The sequence below is a fragment of the Pleurodeles waltl genome, chromosome 11 (genome assembly GCF_031143425.1).
Source record: "Pleurodeles waltl isolate 20211129_DDA chromosome 11, aPleWal1.hap1.20221129, whole genome shotgun sequence".
Taxonomy (NCBI): Eukaryota; Metazoa; Chordata; class Amphibia; order Caudata; family Salamandridae; genus Pleurodeles; species Pleurodeles waltl.
The window spans coordinates 914070748-914095546 of record NC_090450.1 but is presented as its reverse complement, the minus strand read 5'-3'; the positions used below and the strand labels follow the sequence as shown (position 1 = coordinate 914095546).

At 46.3% G+C, this 24799-nt stretch overlaps 1 protein-coding gene across 2 annotated transcripts in view; it reads right to left on the bottom strand.

The window, feature by feature from the left end:
- The window catches only part of P2RX4 (purinergic receptor P2X 4), a 171348-nt gene extending 149254 nt beyond the window's left edge, over positions 1–22094 (bottom strand). The window contains exon 1 of one of the 2 annotated variants that reach the window (XM_069214891.1): positions 21748–22094. In XM_069214891.1, coding sequence (XP_069070992.1) covers positions 21748–21893 — 146 coding nt within the window. In that variant the 5' untranslated portion in view covers positions 21894–22094. Of the gene's footprint in view, positions 1–1648; positions 1810–21747 lie in introns of those variants that run through there. The other variant, XM_069214890.1, reaches the window with a different exon arrangement.
- Between the last annotated feature and the right edge of the window lie 2705 nt (positions 22095–24799).

Genomic DNA, 24799 nt, shown 5'->3' with positions numbered 1-24799 from the left:
CCTGGATTACGACAAGCTGTTTCCTGCAAAGGTGAGGATTATTTTTAGAAACCACGGTGCGGCACCTCCAACCTACCCAATCCTCCACAACCTAACCTCACTCCCTGCAATAAACTGGCGAACACCTGCCATCTGTAACAGGACCAACAGGAGCGCCTGGACAGCAGAAGACCTTAGCACTATAAAGAGCCCAACTGAGATAATGTGCCCTGGTCACTAACTTCCCAAGGGCCTAGAGGAACGCCACTCCTAAACGCCTGGAAAGACATTCAGCAGCGCAAAGACCTCTAATATCCTCCCCAAGGTGAAGCACCACGCCTTATACTTAGAAGTAACTAAAAGCGTGCATCCACTATACAAACCTTAAACCTCTCTGGAAAGGCCACAAAACACATCTTCGGGCGCTACATTACAACCACAGAAAAAACGCGATTCTAGCGAGTTTTTCTCTCCCACTATCAGTGCAGTGCGCGGACGGGCATCCTCTCTGTGTTGGGAAACATCCAGAAGCACGACTCCAGAATAAGGAAGTCGTGAACAACGCAAGCTGAACAACGTTTGCGTGAACAACTTCGTTTTTCTGTGCCTTAACCACGCATGTGGTTAACAACCCACATGCGTGGTTAAGGCACAGAAAAAGGGAGTCAGCATCAGGAGAGGATGCAGTCAGGTCAGTGGGGTTGGGGCAGGATTGGGGTGTAGTTTGGGTTTTAGGGGCGGGGGAGTCTGGTAGCTCTGGTTTTTAAGGGTCAGGGTGGTTTTAGTTTTTAGGGGTGGGAATGGGGGTTGGGGTAGTTTTAGCATTAGGAGTGGGGGTCAGGGTAGTTTTAGTATTAAAGGCAGGGTGGGAGGTCAGGCAGTTTTAGTATTGGGTTAGGGTAGTTTTAGTATTAGGGGTGAGGTACTTCTGGGCGTTAGGGCAGGTGGAGGGTCACCTGCTGGAACCACGCATGCTGTCCCACACATGCCTTTACTAGGCATGCCTTTACAGCGAAAAATCGTTGTTAAGGCATGCGTGGTAAAGGCATTCGTGGTAATGCAGTAGGTATTCCGACCGCGTTGTTTTAGGTATGCGTGGTTCCAGGATTCGTGGTTCCATCAAACATTCCCTTCCTGGTGCATCCTGAGAGAGGAACTCTCCTTTCTCCCTCCCTGGGTATCCAAAGGTACGGACACCATCTCCATCCGGGTAGGTGCGAGCTTTTTGAGGACAAGTAGCACATTAGTCCGTGGTCGACTCGAGAGATCCCACCTGCAACCATTTAGAAAAGCAGCGCTCTACCTCCCCAATAAAACACCACAATTACTTAATACTGGTGTAACTAAACACGCACATGTTGACACGGCTCTGTTTACAGTACTCGAATATTCTTGGGAAGAATATATTTAGAAGAATCCTATTATCAAACTCGAATTCTATTGTATTCTATTCTTGGGATATAGTTCGCAGGAGTAGCCCGGCAGCTGTACACAGGAGCCGAGGTTTCCTCTTCCCTGCCACGGTCCATAACAGAGTCCCTTGAAGGCCCTTCTCACCTGTAAAAGGTGCTCCGCCTCCATAACGCAGTCACCTTTGACCTATGACCCTCACCAAACTTTCCCCACTCGCCCTCTGTCAGCTGTGCCCGCCAGGGTGGCTCTCACTCACCCTATGGCATAGGCCAGGATGCAGAGCTGCGCCAGCCTCTTCATCAGCCCCATTTTCGGATTCTTGATCTGCAAGATGCGGGGGGTGCCGTACGCGAAGACGAAGCTGTAGAGCTCCGCTCGGCACGAGAAGCCTTTGTCCGCCATCCTGCCCGGAGGCCATATGATGAGGCTGCGCTCCGAGCCGGGAGGCGGAGCAGCCGCTCCGAGGGAGGACCCGGGTACTTCCACACACATCTGACAACCCCAGGGACGCGCACCTGTGCCGGGGAAGCAGCCTCGCTCGGTGTGCAGAGGAGGGGATGGAGCGGCGCCCCCAGTGGTAGGGACTTCAGAACTTCCCCCACCCCTCTTTCCAGGAAGGGGAACACGTGTGCGAGGTTGCCACTTTTGAAATGCCGACTGTTTCCTCGTGTTTTGAGATTCTGGACTTGTACTTGGCTACCATTTTAGGGAAAATGCTTTGTTATTTGTGCCTGGCACGCATATTACAGCCTAGCACATTAAGTTTTAGTTTTCCGTTATTAGTATGGCTGTAACAATCCCAAAATGCAGACTGACTAGTTCAAAGTATTGCAGTGGACTGGGGGGGGGTGGGGGCGGGCATTTAGCAGCCGGAATGCCCTCCTACAAGATTCTGGCATTAACCATTTCCACTTCTAGACAATGTCAGAAAAAGTTCATATGGATGCAACTGGCTGGGTTATTAAATGCACAGATACAAGTGGTCTTATGCCATATGTGACACGTTAGGCTAACCCATCCTTCCTCAGCGTACATTGGAGGGTAGGGTAGCTGCCACTTCCGCATTGATGGGCTCTAGACTCGGCTACAGCAATGGCCTGAATGTGACATAAACGGAACCCTTATGGAGTAGATCAAACTAGAAAATCAAGTAGCCAGGCTAGTTACACCAACTCTCGCTTTGGTAATGTTAAACCTTTACTGGCACATCTCCACCGGCCGGAGAACTTGTTCAGAGCTAGTCTATGGTTTACAAATGTCTCTTCGGAGTAGCCCCTTCTTGTCTTGCTACTAGATCCACCATGTACGGTCCCACATGATCACTCAATTCACCACATCTTGCTCTTCTTATAGTTACCCTGCTACTGAAAATCTTCTTTTTAGGGGTTCACCTTTAAAGTCCTTGCACCTCAATTTTGGCAAGCCCCACATTTGAATCTTAAAACCACTACCTCTCACGCCATCTTCAGGGGAAATCCTAAGACACCTATTTTCTGCATAGTAGACCGCTGGGCCCTGTGTTGATAGAGCTCAGAGACTTAAGGGTACAGGGTGCTTCAAAAACTATTACCTATTAGTTACTGAAGTAACTAATTATTTGTTTAAAAAAAATCTAGGACTGGCTGGAAGATTCACATATAATATGAAGTAAATGGGCAGCATCTGTTAATATTTATATGACGGTGTCCATCTGTAGTTCTTTTCTGGCACATTTGATCAGACTATTAAACCTACCACTTTTTCACAGGGACCTTTAAGTTTTGTTTTTGTGGCATGATGCTGTTGGCTATTAGTAGATCCCTACTCAAAGCATAGCTGCCAAGTGATACCCGGTTATGTGATACGTGTATCCAGAGGTGGCTTTTAAGCCAATATACTTGGGGATTTTTTTTAGTGTATTATTGCTTTGTTAAAAGCAAAAGTATAAATTCAACAATACAATGTGCTTTTGGACAGAAAGCCAGGATTATACATACACATGGGAGACATGCATGAAAAGGTGACTGCAGAAACTTGAATATTGATCTTTATACTGGAGTCACGTCCACTCCCAAACCTTTTACAGATACCTAGTGCTAGAAAAGTCTCAAAGGTCTTGCAAGGACCAACAAAACATTTTTCCCCGGAGACAAGGGACGTCTGTTTTATCCAAAGTAATTTTTGTCCATCCATTCTGCACTCCTTCCTGTGCAGACATGCTCTCGTAACCATTGAATTGGAAACATTTGCATTTACACAGAACATCAGCGAGTGTCCGCTTCATAGGTGTATAATCTAATTTTATAGGTCCTATTTAGTCTATGGAGAAGTTCGACGTATATGTTAAAAAGATGTGTATAGAGAACAGATCTTTGAGGAATACCAGTGGGTACTTGAACGGGATGGCATATAGGAATTGGGTATTATCTCTCAGCTCTACCTATCAAGATATTCTCATTGCAAGAGGGGATTCAATTCCCAGCATGTAATGTCCTGTTGCATAAACTTGAAAGGCTCAAGGGTGCCAGACTGGAAGATTCACATCTTTGCTATGGTACCTCAAAAACGACTTGCATAATTCCAAATCTGTTAACTGGTCCTTTGCTTTGAAGGTGACTATACTTTTACCACTATCAGCCAAACGGCAGTGTCTTGACATACAAGGAAACCCACCATGGACACCACAGAGAAAAGCAAAATATTCCCTTTACTGACACATAGATGAGGTGCCACTTTTAAAATGGCCCACACTAGTGATAGACTCCTGTTGTCGGCAGCCGAGTATGGCGTGTCAAAGTCTCTACGTGTGTGTGTAAGTCTGTCTTGTAGCTCACAAATCCCTTTGATAGTGAATAGTGTTCTCTGTATTTGAAAATGTGTCCACACCCTTGGGACACAGATGGAATTTATCTATTTGATTATTTAAGTAGCAAAAGGTGTTCACACAGAAATTGGTTCTCGGTCGCCTGCGATAGAGGTGGTTCTGTAGGGCATTCCTGTGGAAGATAAAGGCTCTCTTACAAGTCCAATGTAACTATCTCCTAGGAGAGCATTTCACTAGACCATATTGCTCAGGGAGTTGGATTCAGAGGAGCTATTCCTTCCTAGCACACGCCCCCGAGATGATGGCTACCATATGCCATCACATGATTCAGATTCAAGGCTTTTTTATATAGCATGGTATGTAGAACACCTTTACTTTACACGTTTCCAAATCGATCATTTAGTTGAAACTTGTTGTAGTTCACAGTGAACCTAAAATCATCAATCAGATCGATAGCTGACCCTTTGGTCTTTCAGGATGACTCACTGTCACCTGCTGAATTGTGACACTTTCATGAGACCCTGTTTTCTCCCCCGGCCTGCCTTGCTCCCTCCCTAATTGCTTGGTGACTTGAGCTCTGGTATTTACACAGTTTTGTCCTGGACCGTTCCTGACTTGACTGTTTGCTGAGTTAGATTTTATTGTAGTCTTGATTTTTGGCCTGACGGGTCACTGACCTGCTTGAACCTTCGGTGGGATTTGCTGTTAATGATCCTAGTTGCTCCTGTGACATTGACTGCTTATTTGGGTCAGCAACAGTCTGTCCAAGTAGTGATCACCACGAGTCTTCAGAAGAAGCTGTGTGCGTAAATATTCTGCTTTGTGGAGCCCTCTCCTGATGTCACTGTGCAGAGAACTACAAAGGCTGCGACCGCTGTATGCATTGTGTATATAGGTGTTTCTCAAAGGCGGAGCGGTTGTAGATTGTGGTCCTTTTATCCATCTCCCAGGAGTCCTCCTGGGTGTGTTACATCATGGGTCCCTCATTCCACAGTCACCTATTAGTACATTTATAGAATAGTTGTGCTCTCATTTGGTAATATTTAGCACAGTAACTTATGCCTTTTTTATGCTTCAGAGTAGCCTCCACCTGACTTTTCAACTTCAGCACAGAGAAATTTGCTACAGATCGGCTAAGTCTGACAATCTTCTCCATGGTTTTGTGGGACGGTCCTGCCCCGTGAACCGGACAATGTATATAACATACTTATTATCCAAGGGTCTGGCTAGGAGGGCACTTCAAGATTCAAAACATCAGGCCTTCAAAAGGGAAGCAAAATGTCTGCAACTCTTCTAAACTCAGAATGTTCTCTTAAAGGAACTGCTGGAGTGAGGTGCTGCTATGTAAATATCAATTAGCATGATTAGTGAAGCAAAACGTCTTCATGACAAATAAGGAAACATTCGAGAAACACTATTAGAAATACATATTTTTTGATTTAGCAAGGAAGCATCTCAACAAGAAAGTCTGATGCACAAACAGTTTGTGAGTAAGAGATCACTATTTGTGTGTACTTAGCTTGTTGGATGTTTGTTGAGGGAATGTAGACTAAACAAACATTTACAATAGACAGGCTGGATAGCTTACTGTATGTACATATTTAAACTCTGGGTTAGTAGGAGAGCACAGTAGAGTACGACTAAGTTGGTAGGAACTGGCTGTAGTCACCAACAAGCATTTGTAGGAGAGACGTCAATGCAGCTTTGAAAGCTGGAAGAAACGAAAAAAAGTGTAGTTCGGCTGGAGTGTATTCCATAGACAACCAAGGAGTTAGAAAGATGTGAGTCTTGAATCAGAGAATGGTAGTCTGGCAAGAATGTTCTAGTTAGACGAGTGACGGCTAAGTGTTAGCTGAGTGAAAGTTGCATGACGTCACTGTCATGTTGGCACTATAGGTAGTTATTTAGCAGACTGATTTGTAGCATCTTTAAGGGCTAGAATTTGCAGCTTGTAAGTTGCCCTAACCAGGCAATTGGGATAGCAGTAGAGGTATGTAGATTATAGGGAATACTTGTTTCTAAGGTTAAAACTGTCCGGTGGAAGGAATTTGTGTATTTGAGAAGACCAAGAAGACGTTTTTTGCAGTAGTTTAGTTTGTTCAGGACAGGCCAATAGAGTAGATCTGACAACAAGAAAAGATATGGGACGGATTTTGCAGCGGAGTACTTGGTATCTGGTAACAGTGTCAGTGTTCATTATGGAGAATATCCGAGTTATAACTGAGTTGAACTAAAGAGCAGGGTTTCTGTCTGCAAGTGTGGGGTCAATGGTGTTGGAGAGAATAGAAAAGGACTAGGTAAATTTGTGGTTAGAGAAGTGGATAATTTCTGTGCTGGAAGAGTTTAACATGAGGGAACAGGCATCCACCCAGTTACAAATGACTGACAGCCTGAAACTTTGAACTGGAGATCATCACTGGACGTAGGAAAGGAGAAGCAAATCTGTGTTCTCTGTGTACCGATTATAACAAAACCTGAGTAATGAGATGATGTCTCCTATGGAATGTTGTTTAAATACAAGAGAGAACATAAGCTAGTGGTGCACTGACTGGCAGAGGACTAGGGCCTTAGATAGACTTAAATGTGTAAGTTATTTGGTGCACGTCTAGACAAGAATCCTTCCCTAGCCATCAACTGGGGATATTGATGCAATCTGGGAACACTTCCCACATTCTTAATGACAGGATATATATATAAAAAAAGGTAAAAGATGAACAGTGCACTGTAGATTCCTTACATTCCCTGTATGTCATTGTTTAGCTGAAATCTTTTTATTAAAGTTTACCATCGGTACGAATTATACAGTCATCATGGACATACATTTAGGGTGTACAGGGATTTGCATGATGGCATTCCAAGCTCTGCATGTGTAGGCAAGCGGGCCTTGGAATAAGCAAAGCAATACCCAGGATACATAACTAGCTCTTGTTTTTCAGTGACATAAATGTAAGTATCATAGAGAAATGAACACCTACATATAAAAAGATAAAGCCCCCCCCCCCACACCTCCATACCTAACAAAGTAAAATCCTGCAATATAGGGGGGGAGGGGAAGACGTTGCAGCAGGGGGAACTGGGACACACCATTTTCAAGCAAGTTGTGAAAGAAGTGGCCATCAGGAGAGAGGAATCTTCTCATTGTAAAGCCTCCACCATCACTCACAGATCTGCAAAGCTCGTAGTCAAGGTGGAAAGAAGCATAACAATTTTAACCTAGACATGTACTAGAGAGGGTGCCATATTGCAGGGAATTTTCTTTCGGTTAGCATCCACGCATGAGAGAGAAGCTCCATAGCAAATGTGTGCCACAATAAGGTAGCTAGGGTCTCCTTTTTCTTCCATAATGAGCAACAAGTTCTTTTGCCTGCTTGCCACTAAGTTTAGGTCTGTCCCCCAACTGCATGGGTTGCAATCCAAGTAGCAATATTGTAAGGTCTGCCGGAATGGGGTAACCAAGTGTATTTTTAACGTGGCCTAGAATTTCCATCCAGAATGTTTAAGTAACCACACAAGACCACTAGTCATGAGTGAAATCCCCCACGGCCCGGTTGCAGCCCCAGCATAGAGTAGAAACTATGGGATATATTTTGCTAAGCCTAAGAGGTGATATGTACCATTGGTACATGCCTTTAAAGGAGTCTTTCCTATGTGGAATACTTCAAAAACCTTACACTGATTATTTAATATGGGTATTCCCTTGTCAGCCTTCCAGCGTGATTGTTGGGGTTGTGTCGTGAGCAGTTTGCAGTCTTAAAGTGCTCCATATGTGTTGGAAGTAGGGCCCCTTAGAGTTGTTGTCGAAGAGTACAATTTTCTCAAACAGGGTGAGAGTTCTAGTGGAGGCGAGAGGGCTGGAGGGACATAGGGCTCAGGGATGAATCTGGAGATACTGAAGCCGAGAGGATGTTGATATTTTGAATTCTAATTTGCACTGCTTGAACGTTTTGTTGGTGCCCCCTTAAATAGGTCACTGAGTGTTATATAGTCACCCTCCTCCCATTCTGGAAGTGATTGGTGTAAAGTCAGGGTTCCGAGAAATAGGGGTTTTGAGTGTGGGGAAGGAGGTGAGAACTCTGACTGGCTGTTTGGTCCCAAATGCGCGAGACCATTTTGGTGGGGCTCGCAATGTATGGGCATTCAGGATGGTTGTGTCTGGCGAGCCAGGCCCCGCAGGAGTGACAACACAGCTCCGTTAATGTGGAACCATGGTTTTTCGCTCCCTCCGATTACCTGTTCGAGAAAAAGCACAGGTTGGTGGCCTTGTAGTAGTCCACCAAGTTGGAACATTCCAAACCACCTTTATAACTCAGGAGCATGAGGAGTTTACCCATGATGCACAGTCTTTAGCCTCCCCATTTGAAGGATTGAATTTTGTCCTGAAGCAATTGACAACTCTGAAGGTATCTAAGGCCTTCACTACGGCCAGCAATGAGACTGTGGGGTTGGTGAAAGTGAGAAGATCATCAGCAAAGAGGTTTATCTTATGAGCTTGCCCTCCAAAGGTGACACTGCTATTCACGTTGAACTGTCGGATCTTAATAGCAAGCAGTTCTACCAACAGGGCAAAGAGTAAAGGTGATAGGAGACACCCATGCCCAGTACCCCATGAGAGAGATTGGCCGGGTGGTTTGGCCATTAACCCCGATGACCGCAGATAGGTTGGAATAGGCTGCCATTCTTTTGTCTCATCTTCGGGCCAAGATGAATCCTCTCAAGAACTGCCCCAAAGAAGGCCCAGCGCACCCAATCGAATGCCTTCATGGCATTCAGCGAAAGGACCACAACTAGAACACTCCTTTTGTGTGCTTTATTGACTAGATGAGCAAGGCACCTGATATTGTCTGCAACCTGCAAATGTCATGCAAAGCCTTCCCTTTCTTTGGTAAAACGTTTTATTAACTTTTCTCGTTCAGTCACATCGGGCTCCAAGGCCCTCCACTGTCAAAACAATCATCAATAGACATAGCAGCATTAGTAATTGGTATCAGTACAAGAGGTGTCTTGGAAACAGACCTTAAGAAAGGCAATAGAAACAGGGCAGATCTTTCCCCTTTTTCCTGTTCGGGCAGTGATGCCTCTTCTTTTTCAATGTCCATGGGAACCCCACATTAAGTGTCCGTGGTTTATCTGAAATTGGATCCAGCTGGATCCCTCGTGCCTCTGCCCAACCAGTCCATATTTTATAATACATTTGGGCCCACCCCTTGACTGAGGGGGGAAGTGTGCCTCCTTCCATGGCTTTGCAATATACCTCTTGGCAAGCACCAAGCCCAGCCACAAGAGTGTTTTTTTAATATTATGTGCCTCCCAGCCAGTCTGATGTGCAGAAGGATCAGTTTGGGAACCCTTTGAGTTTTCCAGCCCAAAACCACCTCCAACTGTCCCAGAACACTCTCCCAGGAACTTGCGAGAACAGAGCAAGGCCAAAAAGTGTGAATTAAATTTCCTGGTGTATCTCCACAGCCCATACGGTGAAGGCGCGCCTTGGTATAATAAGTGAAATGGAGCAGTGTAACCTGAATATGCCTGACTGGTGAAGCTATGGCTATCTCTTTGGGTGCCTCCAGTGCCTCCCTCCAATCGTCATTGTCCAGGTCCCCCAGGGCCATTTCCCAGGCCCTACGCACCATCTCCAGGGGTCCGGTACATTCCTGAGGAGCATTTTCTATGTCTGCCATAGCTTATGGTCTTTCATATTTGTCAATAGGAGCTTGGCCTCTGGACGAGAACTCCAGCGCCCCCAGGAGCACCTGAAGCTTGGGTGTCAGGCCATGCCGGAGTTGTAGGTATTTTGAAAAACTGTGTGCGACGTAATGCAAAGTCCCTCAGCCGCGGACCGAGAGAGGTAAGTACCCTGCCATGGGTGCCATGGTGTTTCTAAAGTCAATCTATTTTTCCAGCCTGTAGCCTTTCTTGCTTCTTCCCACGTCTCCAGCATCACCCGAGTTGCCGGAGGTAGCCCTCCTCCCCCCATGGCCCATCTGTATAACAGACGTGGGAGTCCCATACTCCTATGACTGTTCCCTCGTGAGCATAAGCTGGGATTGTGAATCCTCCAAACCACCAATCATTAATTAGAAGGAGGTGTGCTGCTCAGTAGTACAGCCAGATATCCGGTCTGGCTATGCCTCCCTCAAACACTAGTCAACAGCATTTGTCTAAGGAGATACGTGGGGCCCCACTTCCCCATAGAAATGTACGCAAATGGGTATTCACTTTCTGAAAAAAGGACCTGGGATATGGGATAAATTACAGACTTTTGCAAGTTGATACAAAGTCCAGAGTACTCTCCAAATATTTCTAGGATTTCCAATGCCCTTGTTCCAGATACCGTTGGATCTCCCAGGTACAGGAGCACACTGTCGGCATATAACATTATTCTGTCACATACCACATCCTCCCATTGGAAGCCCCTATATAATGGATGCACTCTCACCCAGGCTGCCTGTGGCTCTATTAAGACTGCAAATGACAAGGGCGATAGTGGGCAACCCTGGCTTGTACCCCTCTCCACCAGAAAGCACTCCGAAACCTGCTCCTCCCACCCCCATGGCGCACCCTAGATCTGAGATCAGTGTACAAAAGTCTGTGAAACCAGGGTTTGCAACCAATTTGCTTTAGAAGGATGAACATGTATGCCCAGTCAACCGAATCAAAGGCTTTCTGAAAATCAAAAGAGCAGGGCCCCATGTTTCCCCACTAATTTGCTGAGGGCGACACCGTTATGCTCTAGTCTCACACTTTGCCTTGAAACTTGTGTCAGCATAAACCCAGACTGGTCTGTATGTACCAGATGATCAATGACCTTTCCCAAATGGTTGGCCTTCTCCTATCGCCCACACCTTAACTTCTGTATTTAATAGCGAAATAGGGTGAAAGTCTTCGCAGAATTGACCAGCGGTACTTGGCAGCACTGCAATATCTGCCGTCTAAAGATCCAGGAGTAGTTTGCCCATTTCCAAGGCCTCTTGGAACATTTCCAGCATAGGCTGGTCAGCCTGCCACCACACTAGAGGCCAGTACTCGGGTGGGAAGCCATTTGGTCCAGGCGCCGTCCCAGAACCAAGGCTGCCCTTAACTCCTCAACCGAAATACCTGCCTCCAAGGAGGCTCTATGTTCCGCTGAGCGGCTTGGGACAGGCAGATCCTGCACAAACTGGGGGAGATCTGGATGCGGGCCCTCCCGGTGTGCTCGATAATAATTGGCAAAAGCCTAAACCATCGGCTCATGACCTATCACCCTTGAGCCACCCCTCAGCTGCAAATATGGTATGGCAGCCAGTCCCACCTTAGGTGTGTACAGCCAGTGTAAGGTTTTACTAGCTTTATCACCCCATAGGTAGATTTTGCTGCGGGTGGCCTTCCAAGCCTCCTATGCTTCTGGTGTAAGTTCATGCCTCAACACTGTTTGCGTATGTGTTAGATCACCCAGGAGGTGATCCTGAGGTGGAGAAGCAAGGCAGCCCTCCAGGTTCAAAATACGCCCTGCAACGTCCCAGATCTTCTGTCTACTCTTCTCTCTGTGACCTTTCACAAAGCTGATCAGGCACCTCATGCAGGCCTTCTGGCCCTCCCATAACACCTCCAATAAGGTCACCGATCCCTGATTTTCTATAAAATATTGCTCACTCCTTTGCCAGCAAGTCTATGAAATCATCCTGCTGAATTTACCACCTATATATCCTCCATCCAGCCCACATCCCTGCTGCATCCCAGGTCAATCACATGTCTAACAGGGAGTGGTCCAATAGTCCCCTCGCGAAGTCTCTCACCTCTGTCACCCTATGGCACTCCTCTGCGGGCATGAGAAAATAAACCAACCTAGAAAGGGTTTGAGGGGCCCCTGAATAGAAGGAATGGCCTCTCGTTTGGATGTTGCACCCTCTGAACATCTACAAGAATCAGATTACGTATAAAGGTTGCTAACTGTGAGGACCCAGTCCCTCCCGTCCCGGCTAAGGATCGGTCCACATTGAGATTGCATACCGCATTCAAGTCTCCTACCCACACCCATGGGGCGTCAGGTAGATCCTTAGGTAGCCCTCCCAACTGCACCAGAAACCCCATGTGAGTGGAGTTGGTGCGTATACCCTTATAATTGATATGGGCTGGCCTTGAAGAGACCCGGTGACAGCCACATACTGACCCGTGTCATCTGTCTAGGTGCGTGTGACTGTGCACCTGGAGCCCCTGTGAAATCCTGCATGGTAAGCCTGCGAGTAACCCTTGCGGACCAAGAAAGGGCAATTATTACCCATTAAATGCGTTTCTTGAAGAAGCAAAAAGGTCCACCTCAGTTCTCAGTGTCGAGCGGCGGACCACTCCCCCTTTAATTCTATCTAGAATTCCGTTCACATTCCAAGACAGTATTTTAAGGTTGGGTCAGTGCTCCCCATTGCGATGATGCCTGCCATTGAGAAATATACCCGAACCCTCTGCATGCCATTCTGCAGTGTATACTACAGTGTCATGCTGCCATCTCCTCATGAACTTACGAACACAAGGCAAAAAACTGCTCCCTCCCCTCTGTCCAAACTCCTGCCTCACATTTGCCTGTCATGTCATGTTGTGTCAAGGGACCTAGCCAACCGGACTAAACTGTGACCTGTAGCATTCCCTGCACCAAATCCCCTCTCCCCAACATAAATGAGCCACACGCCAACAAGAAAAACATTTTGTCCCCCACCTCCCCCCTTCATTCCCTTAAACATGCATACATAATCTCTGGTTACCATCCACCAAATGGTCAGTTTATCTGCTGTGCAGTGGACAGTGACCTCTGCGTCAGGTTCATATCATCGGCTGAGGTCCCCAGGCTCGCAGGAGAGGTAGCTATGTCCCTTCTTTCTCTGGCCACCCCCTGGTCTAGGGAGCGGGTGCGGCGCCCGCTTCTCTGTGTCCCCCCTCTCAGTGCTGTGCACCATTCCCATCCTGACATCAATGGGCCTTCACCTTGTATGGTGGACTGAGAGGACAATGTCTTATGTGGTCGTTCCTCAATCCAGTGCCAGACTGCTTCTGGAATGTCGAAGGAGGGATTTTTTTCTGGTAGATAATTTTAAGTCTTGCTAGAAATCAGAGCATATATTTGAGCCCCATCGCTCTCAGCTTAGCATTGGCCTGTACAAATGATCGGGGTTGCTGCTGTACTTTTAAAGTATAGTCTGGAAAAATCATGACTGTGCTAGACTGGCAAGTCAGGGGCTCCACTCGTCTCGCTGACCTAAGGAACGCACCCCTGTCTGCATAGCTGAGTAGCTGCACTATGAACAGTCTTGTCAGGACACCCACCGAAGGCCTAGCCATCAGCGCCTTGTGGGCACACTCCACTATGAAACACATCGAGACTTCATCCTTGGGGACCCAGCTCATCAGCCAATCCCACATGAATTTAGTAGGAACTGCAGCTTTCGTACCTTCGGTGATTCCCACCACTTGTAGGTTGTTCCTTCTGGATCTGCCTTCTGAATCTTCTGCCCTGGCCTCTAGTTGATTCACCAACCGTTGCAGGTGACTCATATGTTCCCCCTGCAAATTCAACTGTATCCTCCATCTCAGATAGAAGCCCCTCCACCTCTGTAACCCTATGCATGGTATAATAGAGACCCTGTCTGATGAGAGCCAGATCCACCTTTATTTCCCCCATTTTCCCTTCTATAATGACTTTCAAGTCACCAATGGCCTGCAGGATAGTCACTGTCCGGATGGCGCTCTGTAGCTCATGGGTCCCGCCAGCCACTTCTGCATTGCTCCTGGAGACATTCTGCTGGTCATGTTTGTTGATTTTTTTGTTGTTGTGCTGGCATGCCTGCTGCTTTGTCACACACCACTGTGGCTGCAAATGTGACAACCCCCCCCCGCCGGGCACCATACCGTAGGATCCATCTGCGTCCCAAGGGGTCCTCGCCTACACCCAACTGCACCCCTCCATGAAGCCACCAGCCTGACAGGTTTCCCGGCTTTGAGCAGCACACCAGCACCCAACTCCGGGTAGCGACAGTGATGATTCCGTGCAGTCTCTTATCCTTCCATGTCATGCCCCAAAGAGCCATGTGCTGTCCAAAGGGATCTTCCCCTGGCCGCTCTATGGCCTGTTCTCCACCCTTTATTTTGGGCAGCCAGGAAGCACCTGCAGAGGATTTTAATGGTCCTGGGCCCCAATCATGCACCCCACCTGTGCCAAGGGCCCCGCGTGTACTGTCTCCATGTCAGACAACCCCTGCCCTCTACATTTCTTGTATCTTGGCCACAGAGCCCTGTAAATCACCCAGAGACAAGGGGGTTGGGTCCCAGTGAATATCCTGAGGCTCCAACGCAGCAACTAACTTGGACAAGGGCCCGCCACTCCAGACGCCACAGCTGCAAGCCCGCAAGCCTTCTCCAATCAGCCGATCTTTGCACAGCCCATCAGGCCACTTCCTTCTCCCCTTCACCACGGGCATCCCTGAGCTACCTCTCCTCTGTCTGCTGGCCACGGGATAGGCCCCCACCTCCAGAAACTCTGGGGGAGATTTGCACTATGGGGGAGTTCTTTAGGCCACCACCTCGATCCAGCGCACAGGTCCGTCTCAGAGCCTGCGCACCCACCAACATTGCACCTCCAGTCTCAATGTGCCTCAGTCCTGCCGCCCCAGCTTCCAAGTCACCCCCTGGATATATGGGGGCATGTGTCAGCATGAGGGTGCCTCCTGGGAATGTGACTCCTCTTAGTGCAATATGAGTGAGATCTTAGGAGATATCAGAGACAAAAACTAGTGAGCTCAAAAGCATGTGCGTGATAAAGAGGTAGTTAATGTGGGAGTATGAGGCATGTTCTTGGGAGTAGTAGGAAAATCTTTCTTTGAGATCTGGATGCATATGGCGCCAAGCATCCACCTACCCTAGCTGTGAGATCTTTAGCTGAGCCTACATTGCGCATGTCCTATGGTAAGAGTTCTGGCTCCATCCATGTTGGGCCCAAACCAGGGCCCCTCCCACTGTTATGGCCCCTTGTGTTACGCTGCAGGTCCGTGATCCACCCGTGGCACCCCATTCTCGTCCCATGGGGAGACCCGCGGTCCGCTTGTTCACCCGCAGTGTCCAACTTTTGCGCAGCGGTGGGGTCAGGCCACAGATCTCGCCATGGTTGCAGTGTGCTCTGCTTTTGCGTTGCGGTTGGGCCCCGCAACGCATATATAACACCTGTTTTCTTGGCTTTTGGCTGTCCGCCCTTTTGGTCATGGGGGCCATGCTTTCCTCGTCACAGAATGCTGGTCTATCCCAGCATGCACTGCTCTTTCCTTTTACTAGTACCTTTCCAAGATAGTGTTTCTCCTATTTTGTCCTATTATACTTTCCCAACTCAATATGGTGTTTTTCCTTTCCTGTTTGTTCACGTCCTGTTTCATGGGTATATAAGGGGCTTGAGTTTCTTTCTTCTTTGCGTTGAAACACTCTAGTTTGATGGTCCTCACTACTATTTGTTCCTGCTGTGGATTGTTTTCTGCCTGGCTTTCCTTGCTGCTTCCTGATGTTCCAGTTCTTGGAGTCCTGAGTTCTGCTGTGCCTTTTCTGATTTTCTAGAGCTCCTTCCTGGATTTTTTTTTTCCCCCCCTGGTGGTTTTTCCTCTGGCGCTCCTTCTGGATGGCACGGACTGCTTTGGCTTCCATCTTGCCAGCAGCACCATGGCTACAGAAGGGGTCAACCCTATCTTGGCCAGACCAGGACGTGCAAGATCCGAAGCCGTACTACACCTACGTCTGACAGAGGTGGTAAGTGAAAGGAGAATTGGGACAGATTGCAACAACCAAAAACCTGTTGTGTCCAAAAGATAATGGAGGATCCCTCGGGTGAAATGGTGGAGACAGCTCAATCATTAGAACATTCTGTGCAACATTAGGCTGCAGAGCTGCAACAATTACATTCTGAAAATGCAACATTACAACAAGCCTTGGTCTCTAAAACAATGAATATTCCCTCCGTCTCTATTACTTCGCCACGTTTTTCTGGGGATCCCAATAAGATGAAAGAATTCCTTGATGGTATTTTTTGCATTTCGTCCATCACAATTTCTTCAGGAGAAGACCATGGTTTCTTACTTGATAAGTGCCCTGTTTTGTGGTAGAGACCACTTGGGTAGAACGCTCACCCTTGTTACCCTTTTTCGTAGAAGGTTACATGAAAACTAATAGGCAGGTTATTTTATTAATTTCATTCAAGGGGTACCCAAACAATATAATGAATATCTAGATCTCTTCCAAAAGCCTGTAAGTCCTGTTTTACCACTACATCGAGAATATGATTGTGCCATTCTACTGTAACCTGGTTGTTCCTTTTGGGTGAATAGATTCTCTTTCTGAACCTGAAAAAGAAACTGAGAATATCTGGATGAGAATCTAAAGAGCGGTTTGATCACACGGTCTTCTTAACCTGCAGGGGCTTTTCTTTTCTTTGTACCAAAGGCGGCGAAAGATTTTTATCCCTGCATAGACTTTTGCAGTCTTAATAAAATAACTATAAAAGACAGGTATCCTTTACCCCTAACAAATGATATATTGGAAGCTGTCAAAGTAGCACAGAGGTTCACCAATGTGGATTTACGGGGTGCTTATCACCTCCTCCAAATAAAGGAAGGAGGAGAGTGGAAGACTGCTTTTAGGACCCCCTCATACCATTCTGGATATCGAGTGATGGCTCTTGGCCTAACAAGCGCTCCTGCTATTTTTCAAAGATTCATGGATTCTGTATTTTGGATCTTTTAAATCAAATAGTTGTCATATCTAGATGACATCTTAGTGTATTCCATTCAACCAGAACAACATACGTCACATGTCATCCAAGTCCTTGAAAGACTCCGAAAGCATCAGTTATTTTGTAAACCAGAAAAGTGCGAGTTTGACAAGAATGAAGTGGAGTATCTGGGTTATCATTTTAACAGGACAGGTATCGCCATGGATACTGGAAAGGTTCAAGCCATCCTGGGTTGGCCATCTCCTATGATAAAAGAGATGCAATGTTTTATAGGATTAGCCAATTTTTATCAGCAACTCATTAAAGACTTTGCTCAGAAAACAAGTTCTCTCACAGACACTTTAAAGAAAGAAAATCTTCGGAATGGATTCTGTTGGACTGAATCTGCGGAGACAGCCTTTCAGGATCTAAAATGAACTTTTACACAGGTTCAAATCTTACGGCATCCCGATACTATGGAAAAATGTATAGTTGAAACTGATGCATCTGAAAGAGCGATAGGTGCTGTGCTCCTACAAAGACATGATGAAGATGGACTAGAACACCCAGTTTTCTATTTATCTCATATTCTGACAGATTCTGAATGCAACTACTCTGAATGGAGCAAGAACTACTTGCTTTAAAGGTGGCCTGTGCTGAATGGACACAATTCCTAATGGGAACCAAAGAACTGATCATCAGGATCTACTATGTCTTTGGAATTTTCAATGTCAGAACAGTCGACAGGCAAGATGGGCTTTCTTCTTCAGTCAATATGATTTTTTCATTACTTACATCCCTGGACCACAGAATATCGTAGCAGATGTTTTATCCAGTCACTATCCAGAGGGTGAGACTGCACACCACATTTTAGAACCCCATCGGATCACTGGAGTGGTACAATCCTTTATGTATCAAGTGTTATCCGAATACGCTGTACTTACTAAACAAGAATGGGAGACATTAAATCCCCAATTGAACAAAATCAAGGGATATTATCATCATGAAAAAGCATTATTCTTTCCTTCCAAAAAAGTGCAAATAGAAAGCATTACAGATGTGTCACGATTCACCTGTTGTGGGTCATCTTGGAGTCAAGGCAACTCAATAATTAATTATTTGATCTTTTTGGTGGCCCACAGCTGTAAAAGATATTAAGACCTATGTTTCTTCTTGTCCAATGTGTGCACAAGCTTAGATACCTTGTACCAAACCTGCAGCATTATTACAACCTTTGCCTGTTCCACCATTCCCATGACATACGATATCTACTGATTTTTGTATGTTCCCTACCATCCTCTGTAGGGAACACTGTGATCATGGTTACTGTAGATTATTTTTCAAAGATGGCTCATTTTACAGATTTAAAGAAATTACCACCCTCTGCTCAAGAGTTGAGCCACATCTTTTTACAGGAGATTTTTTGTCTTCACGGTCTCCCTCAAGTCATCATCATTTCTGACCAAGACCCTCAGTACGTTTCACATTTTTTGAACATTTTGTAAACTATTGCACATTGGAGGTAAACTTATCCTCTGGGTTCCATCCTTAAACTAACGGACAAACAGAATGTTTAAATCAGGGACTTGAGCAGTATCTCTGTTGTAATGTGATGGAACTCAAAGTGACTGGTCCCAATATCTATGTTTGGAAGAGTTTTCATGCAACAATATGATGCTTAATGCATCGAAGGCAACTCCTTTTTTTTTTGTACATATGGCTATCATCCCAGGGCCTTTCCTACAGTGAATATCGAGTCTTCCTCTGTTCCAGTTGTAATCTCTTTCTCCCGTCGTCTTTGTAGTGTTCGAAAAAAAGATACGTTCTAGTTTGTTGGCTGCAAAGCAACTCATGAAGAAAGCTACTGATGTAAGACGACGTCCTTCTCCCTTGTATCAGGTTCAGGATAAGGTCTGGCTTTCATCTAAATTTTTTCCTTTTCGTATGTCCACAAACAAATTTAAATCTCAATAATATGTTCCTTTTCAGATCGTACATATGGTAAATCCAGTGTCCTTCCATCTGCAGCTCCCTCGGACATGGAAGATACACCCAGTTTTTCATGTTTCACAACTGAAACCATATGTTTCAGATCCTTTTCTTAGACACCATGCTTGTCCCCGTTGGTCGATAATGAGCCCGAGTATGAGGTACAAGAGATATGTGATTTATGTTTTTTTATTTTTTTTTAACAGTCTTCAATTTGATACATTCGAAGAGTTACCCTCTTAATGATGGTTCTTAGGAAGATGCTTTTTCTGTTCATGCTCCCCCTGTGCGAAATTCTTTTTGGCTCTTTCCTACTAAGCTGGGGGGGGGGGGGGGGGGGGGGGGGAGGGGTGGTCGTGTGTCGGTGGTCCTACTGTTGCCACGGGTCGCTGATCCGCCCGCATGCCCCATTCTCATTCCACAGTCCGCTTTTCGGTGCGTCTGGCCTTTCTGCCTTTTTGAGCTGTTTCCTCATTACCATTCAGAGAAATTAGCCATTTTGCGACAGCTGGGGCATATAGATTCAAGGGTGTCAATGTTGAGCAACCCTGTTGTGGGGGTAATTGTCAAGTATTGGCCTCCTTTGTCTCTGGTCACTGATGGGGAGTGTGAACTTACCTGGGCTTTGCTTAATATGGTACCCTCTGTGGTTTTGCTTCCCAAGGCTCAGTACCGGTGGGGGTAGGAAAAATGTTTCATGCAGGGTTGATCTTGTTTCAGTAAGTGTGTCTCCTATAAGCAAAGAATGCCTGGGTTATGCTGGAGCATGTATCTCTAGATCTGACAGCACGTGTTGGGCTGGTTAAGCACTCACACATTTAAAGACACCAGGGTGAAAGTGTCAGAATCCCCCAAAACGGTGTGATGGAAGGTACCCGACAAGAGCTTGTAAACAGCCTGTGGTATTTAGGATTAAGAGGGGGATGGGTTTATCTCCTGCTTTCAGTCCCCTGGTAAGAGAAGAGAAAGACCACGGTACCTCTCCCTGAACTGGAGCAGCATATCATACCTAGCCTTTATGCTGACATTTTATGTGAAGCAGCACACCGGATCTTCCTGGGCCAATATACGGCCCTCAAGCACTGGTGAAGCCCTCACTGCACCAAGAACAAAGGCACCCCCCGTCATAAAAAAAAAAAAACTCACATACACAAAATGTAACACAGACACTGCGTTCTCGCCAAAAAGCTGGAAGGACCTTCCTTTAAACCTCTATTGACAGCTATTGCGGCAAAATTACCACCAGCGGTTGCCTACGCGAGTGCCGTCATGTATGGAAGTGACGCTTTAACTTTGGGACAGACTGCGATGCCTTATAAGTTTATCTATGAGTTTTATATTGCATCATGTACGCTTTAATATTATGATTGTTTTCATTAAAACAATAAATTAAATGACTTCCTTACAAAGACACTCATTTGAGCAAATTCCGAAATTATCATGGTCTTGAATCTTAAATTGACAGTGAGAGAGGTATATGAGAACTAGGGGCCATAACATACTTCGGCAGGGCTGCAGTTATAATCGCAGTAAGTATGGTTTCTACCGATTACACAGCTGTATTCGTTTTTCACAAACTATTTTTCTCCGGAAGGTATGCAGCACAATGTCAATAAAAGGATACTCAATTGCAATCAGAAAACAAAATGATTAATTACTGGTGAACACATTTTGAATGAGTAGGAAATGCTGAATGTGCACGGTTTTCTATAGCGCTGGGTGAGTTTGTATTCACAGATGGAGTCAAAACAGTCTGGTAATAATGCCACAGAACTTCTCATTAACTGCGCACGTTAAAGCATTATTTGCCTTTCCATTACTGCACAATTTAGTTTGCTGTTACTTAGCACATACCTTTGAGGCTGCACAATTACGACAGACTAGACTTTATTACTTTCCTCTCTCCCCCTATACGCTTCTCCTCCCAAGTGCCCCGTCCACATTCCGTTTATCCCTCAGCGCTTCGAACCTGGCTTCGCACCGGATATTACCTGTAAAACCCCCAAACATGACATGGCCACGCTGTATCAGGCAGGTCTTCTCGGCAACGTCTGATTGGGGCAGAAAACAGGCCTGACACGAAAATAAATGCGCCCGCCAATAGTGAATTAGCTGAAAACGTGCACGGAGTTTGCAAATTGGGGCCATTTTTAACTTCTAACAACACGTTGTATACGTGTTTCTCAAAGTATGGAAACTGCATTGATCTGAAGCTTTTTTCAGGCAATGTCTGTTTTAATTTCACGGAAATCAACAGTAAAAAAACACCCTATGGTCCGTCGTCCGACTCCGCTTCTCGGTCCCCTTTATTACCAGACTATAGCAGCAAGTGCCCCCGTTTCACCCCCCTATCCCCATCTGTAGCAGGAAGTGTGCAGACCCAGAGCTCTTCGCCACAACGCCAATCCCGCATCAGTCCTGGCATCATTTACATAGCGCTCCGTTGCCCTGACAAGACGCTAAAGCGCTTTGAGGACAAGAAGCATATTACGAGTCCGTGGTCGGCTCCAGGCCTGTACCCATCTGGAAAAGCAGCGCTATACTTCCCCAATACAACGACACAATTATATAACACTGCTGTAACAAAACACGACATGTTGGCACGGCTCTGTGTACAGTTCTCGAATATTCTTGCGAAATAGTTCGCAGTAGTAGCCCCCCAGCTGTACCCAGGAGCCGGGGTCCCCTCTTCCCTCCCACAGTCAACAGCAGAGCCCCTCGCTGCCCTCCTCACCTGTATCAGGTGCTCCGTCCCCGCGGGCCAGTCACCTTTGACCTCTGCGCCCCCCAAGCAGATGAGCTGCACTTGACTTCACCCCCCCCAGCTGTGCCCCCCAGGGGGGCTCCCACTCACCCTATGACATAGGCCAGGATGCAGAGCTGCACCAGCCGGTTCATCAGCCCCACCTTCCGGCTCTTGATCAGCACGATGCGGGGGGTGTCGTACTCGAAGAGGAACCCGTAGAGCTGCACGCAGCACGAGCAGCCCCCGCCCGCCATCCTGCCCGGCGGTCATATGATGCGGCTGAGCTCCGAGCCAGGAGCCTGGGCGCGGGAGGCGGAGCGGCCGCTCCCAGGGAGGACCCGGGGACGTCCACGCGCTGCCGGCGAGCTCAGCACCTTCCCACCTGTGCCGGGGGAGCAGCCTCGCTGCCTCCTGTGGGATAAACACCGCTAACGCGCGGAGGAGGGCGGAGCGCCGGGGGCCTCAGAACTTCCTCCACCCCTGTTTCCAGGGAGGCGAACACGTGGGCGAGGATGCCACTTTTGAAACGCCGACTGTTTCCTGGTGTTTGACATTCTGAACTTGCACGTGGCTAGCATTTTAGGTAAAGTGCCCGCTTATGTTTGGCAACATGGCTATCTCGTGTCTTTGCTTTAAGTGAACTTATAGGAATACTTTGAAGTGCTTCACCTATTTTCTGTTTGAAGGGGAGAAAATACCAGCATTTGTCGGTATAATAATGACCACGTGGCAACTCTGTGTGCCAGACGAGCACTCTTACCATGTCAGCATCAACAGAAGACTTTGCCCCAGGACAGAAAAATCCTCTTGTCTGCAAAGGCCAGCAAAGCTGTCTCTCTGTTGTGTCTGACACGCATATTGCATTCTGGTACATGAAGTTTTAGTTTTCCATTATTAGTATGGCCGTAACAATCCCAAAATGCAGACTGACTAGTTCAAAGTATTGCAGTGGACTAGGGGGCCCATTTAGTAGCCTGCCATGCCCGCCTACAAGATTCTGGCATTACCCATTGTCCAGTTTTAGACAATGGCAGAAAACAAAGTTCATATGGATGCAACTGGCTGGGTTATTAAAAGCATATATACAAGTGGTCTTATGCTATATGTGACACGTTCAGCCAATCCTGGCTCTCTATCCAAAAGCATGTTGTATTGGAATTATAGTTTTGCTTTTAACAAAGCAATACACTAAAAAATCCCGAAGTATTATTGGCTTAAATTCACCTCTGGTGCGTGCATACCATAACCGGGGATCACTTGGCAGCTATGCTTTGAATAGGGATCTACTAATAGCCAACAGCATCATGCCACAAAAACACATCTTAAAGGTCCCTGTGAAAAGGTGGTAGGTTTAATAGTCTGATCAAATGTGCCAGAAAAGAACTACAGATGGACATGAGTCACATAAATATTAACACATGCTGCCCATACACTCCGTGTTAAATGTGAATCTACAAGCCAGTCCTGGATTTTTTTAAACAAATAATTAATTAGTTATTTCAGTAACTAATAGGTAATAGTTTTTGAAGCACCCTGTACCCTTAAGTCTCTGAGCTCTATCAACACAGGGCCCAGCGGTCTACTATGCAGACAATAGGTGTCTTAGGATTTCCCCTGAAGATGGCGTGAGAGGTAGTGGTTTTAAGATTCAAACGCGGGGCTTGCCAAAATTGAGGTGCAAGGACATAAAAGGTGCACCCCCAAAAAGAAGATTTTCAGTAGCAGGGTAACTTTAAGGCAAACAAGATGTGGTGACTTGAGTGATCATGTGGGACCATACATGGTGGATCTAGTAGCAAGACAAGAAGGGGCTACTCCGAAGAGACATTTGTAAACCATAGACTAGCTCTGAACAAGTTCTCCGGCCGGTGGAGATGTGCCAGTAAAGGTTTAACATTACCAAAGCGAGAGTTGGTGTAACTAGCCTGGCTATTTGATTTTCTACAGTTTGATCTACTCCATAAGGGTTATGTTTATGTCGGATTCAGGCCATTGCCTTAGCCAAGTCTACAGCCCATCAATGCGGAAGTGGCAGCTCCCCTCCCCTCCAATGTACGGTGATGAAGGATGTGTTATAAGTACAGATGGGAGACGTGCATGAAAAGGTGACTGCAGAAACTTGAATATCCATCTTTATACTGGAGTCACTTCCACTCCCAAACCTTTTCCATATACTTAGTGCTAGAAAAGGCCCAAAGGTCTTGCAAGGCCCAAAAATGTTTTTTCCCCAGAGACAAGGAACGTCTGTTTTATCCAAAGTAATTTTTGTCCCTCCATTCTGCACTCCTTCCTGTGCAGAGACATGCTCTCGTAACCATTGAATTGGGAAAAAAATCAATTTACACAGAACATCAGTTGAGTGTCCACTTCATAGGTGTATAATCTAATTTTATAGGTCCTATTTAGTCTAGAGAGAAGTTCAACATATATGTTAAACAGACGTGTAGAGAGAACAGGACTTGGGAATTCTCTTTACTCACACACGGATGAGGTACCACATTCGGGATGGCCCACCACTTGTGACAGACTCCTGTTGTCGGCAACTGAGTATGATTTGTGTCAAAGTCTCTACTTGTGTGTAAATCTGTCTTGTAGATCACGATCCCTCTGATAGCGAATAGTGGTCTATGTATTTGAAAATGTATTCACACCCTTGGGAGCTAATTGGAATCTATCTATTTGGTTATTTAAGTAGCTAAAGGTGTTCGCACAGACAAACGGGTCCTCTGTCGCTTGTGATGAAGGTGGTTCTAGGGCACATCCCTATTCAAGAAAAAGTCTCCCTTACAAGTCCAATGTAACAGTCTCTTAGGAGAGTCTTTCTCTAGAACCTAATGCTCAGGGCTTCGTATTCAGAAAGGAGATGTTCCTTCCTAGAACAGGGCCCTCAGATGATAGCTACCATATGCCATCATTCAGATTCAATGGTTTTTTATATATAACATGGTATGTAGAACTCCTTTACTTTCCCCAGTTTCCAAACAAATCAATTAAGGGAAACTTGTAATAGTTCACAGTGAACCTAAAATCATCAATCCGATCGATAGCTAACCCACCGATGGAAGATCCTTCGCTCTTCCAGGATGACACACACTCACCTGCTGAATTGTGACACTTTCATGAGACCCTGTTTTCTCCCCCGGCCTGCATTGCTCCCTCC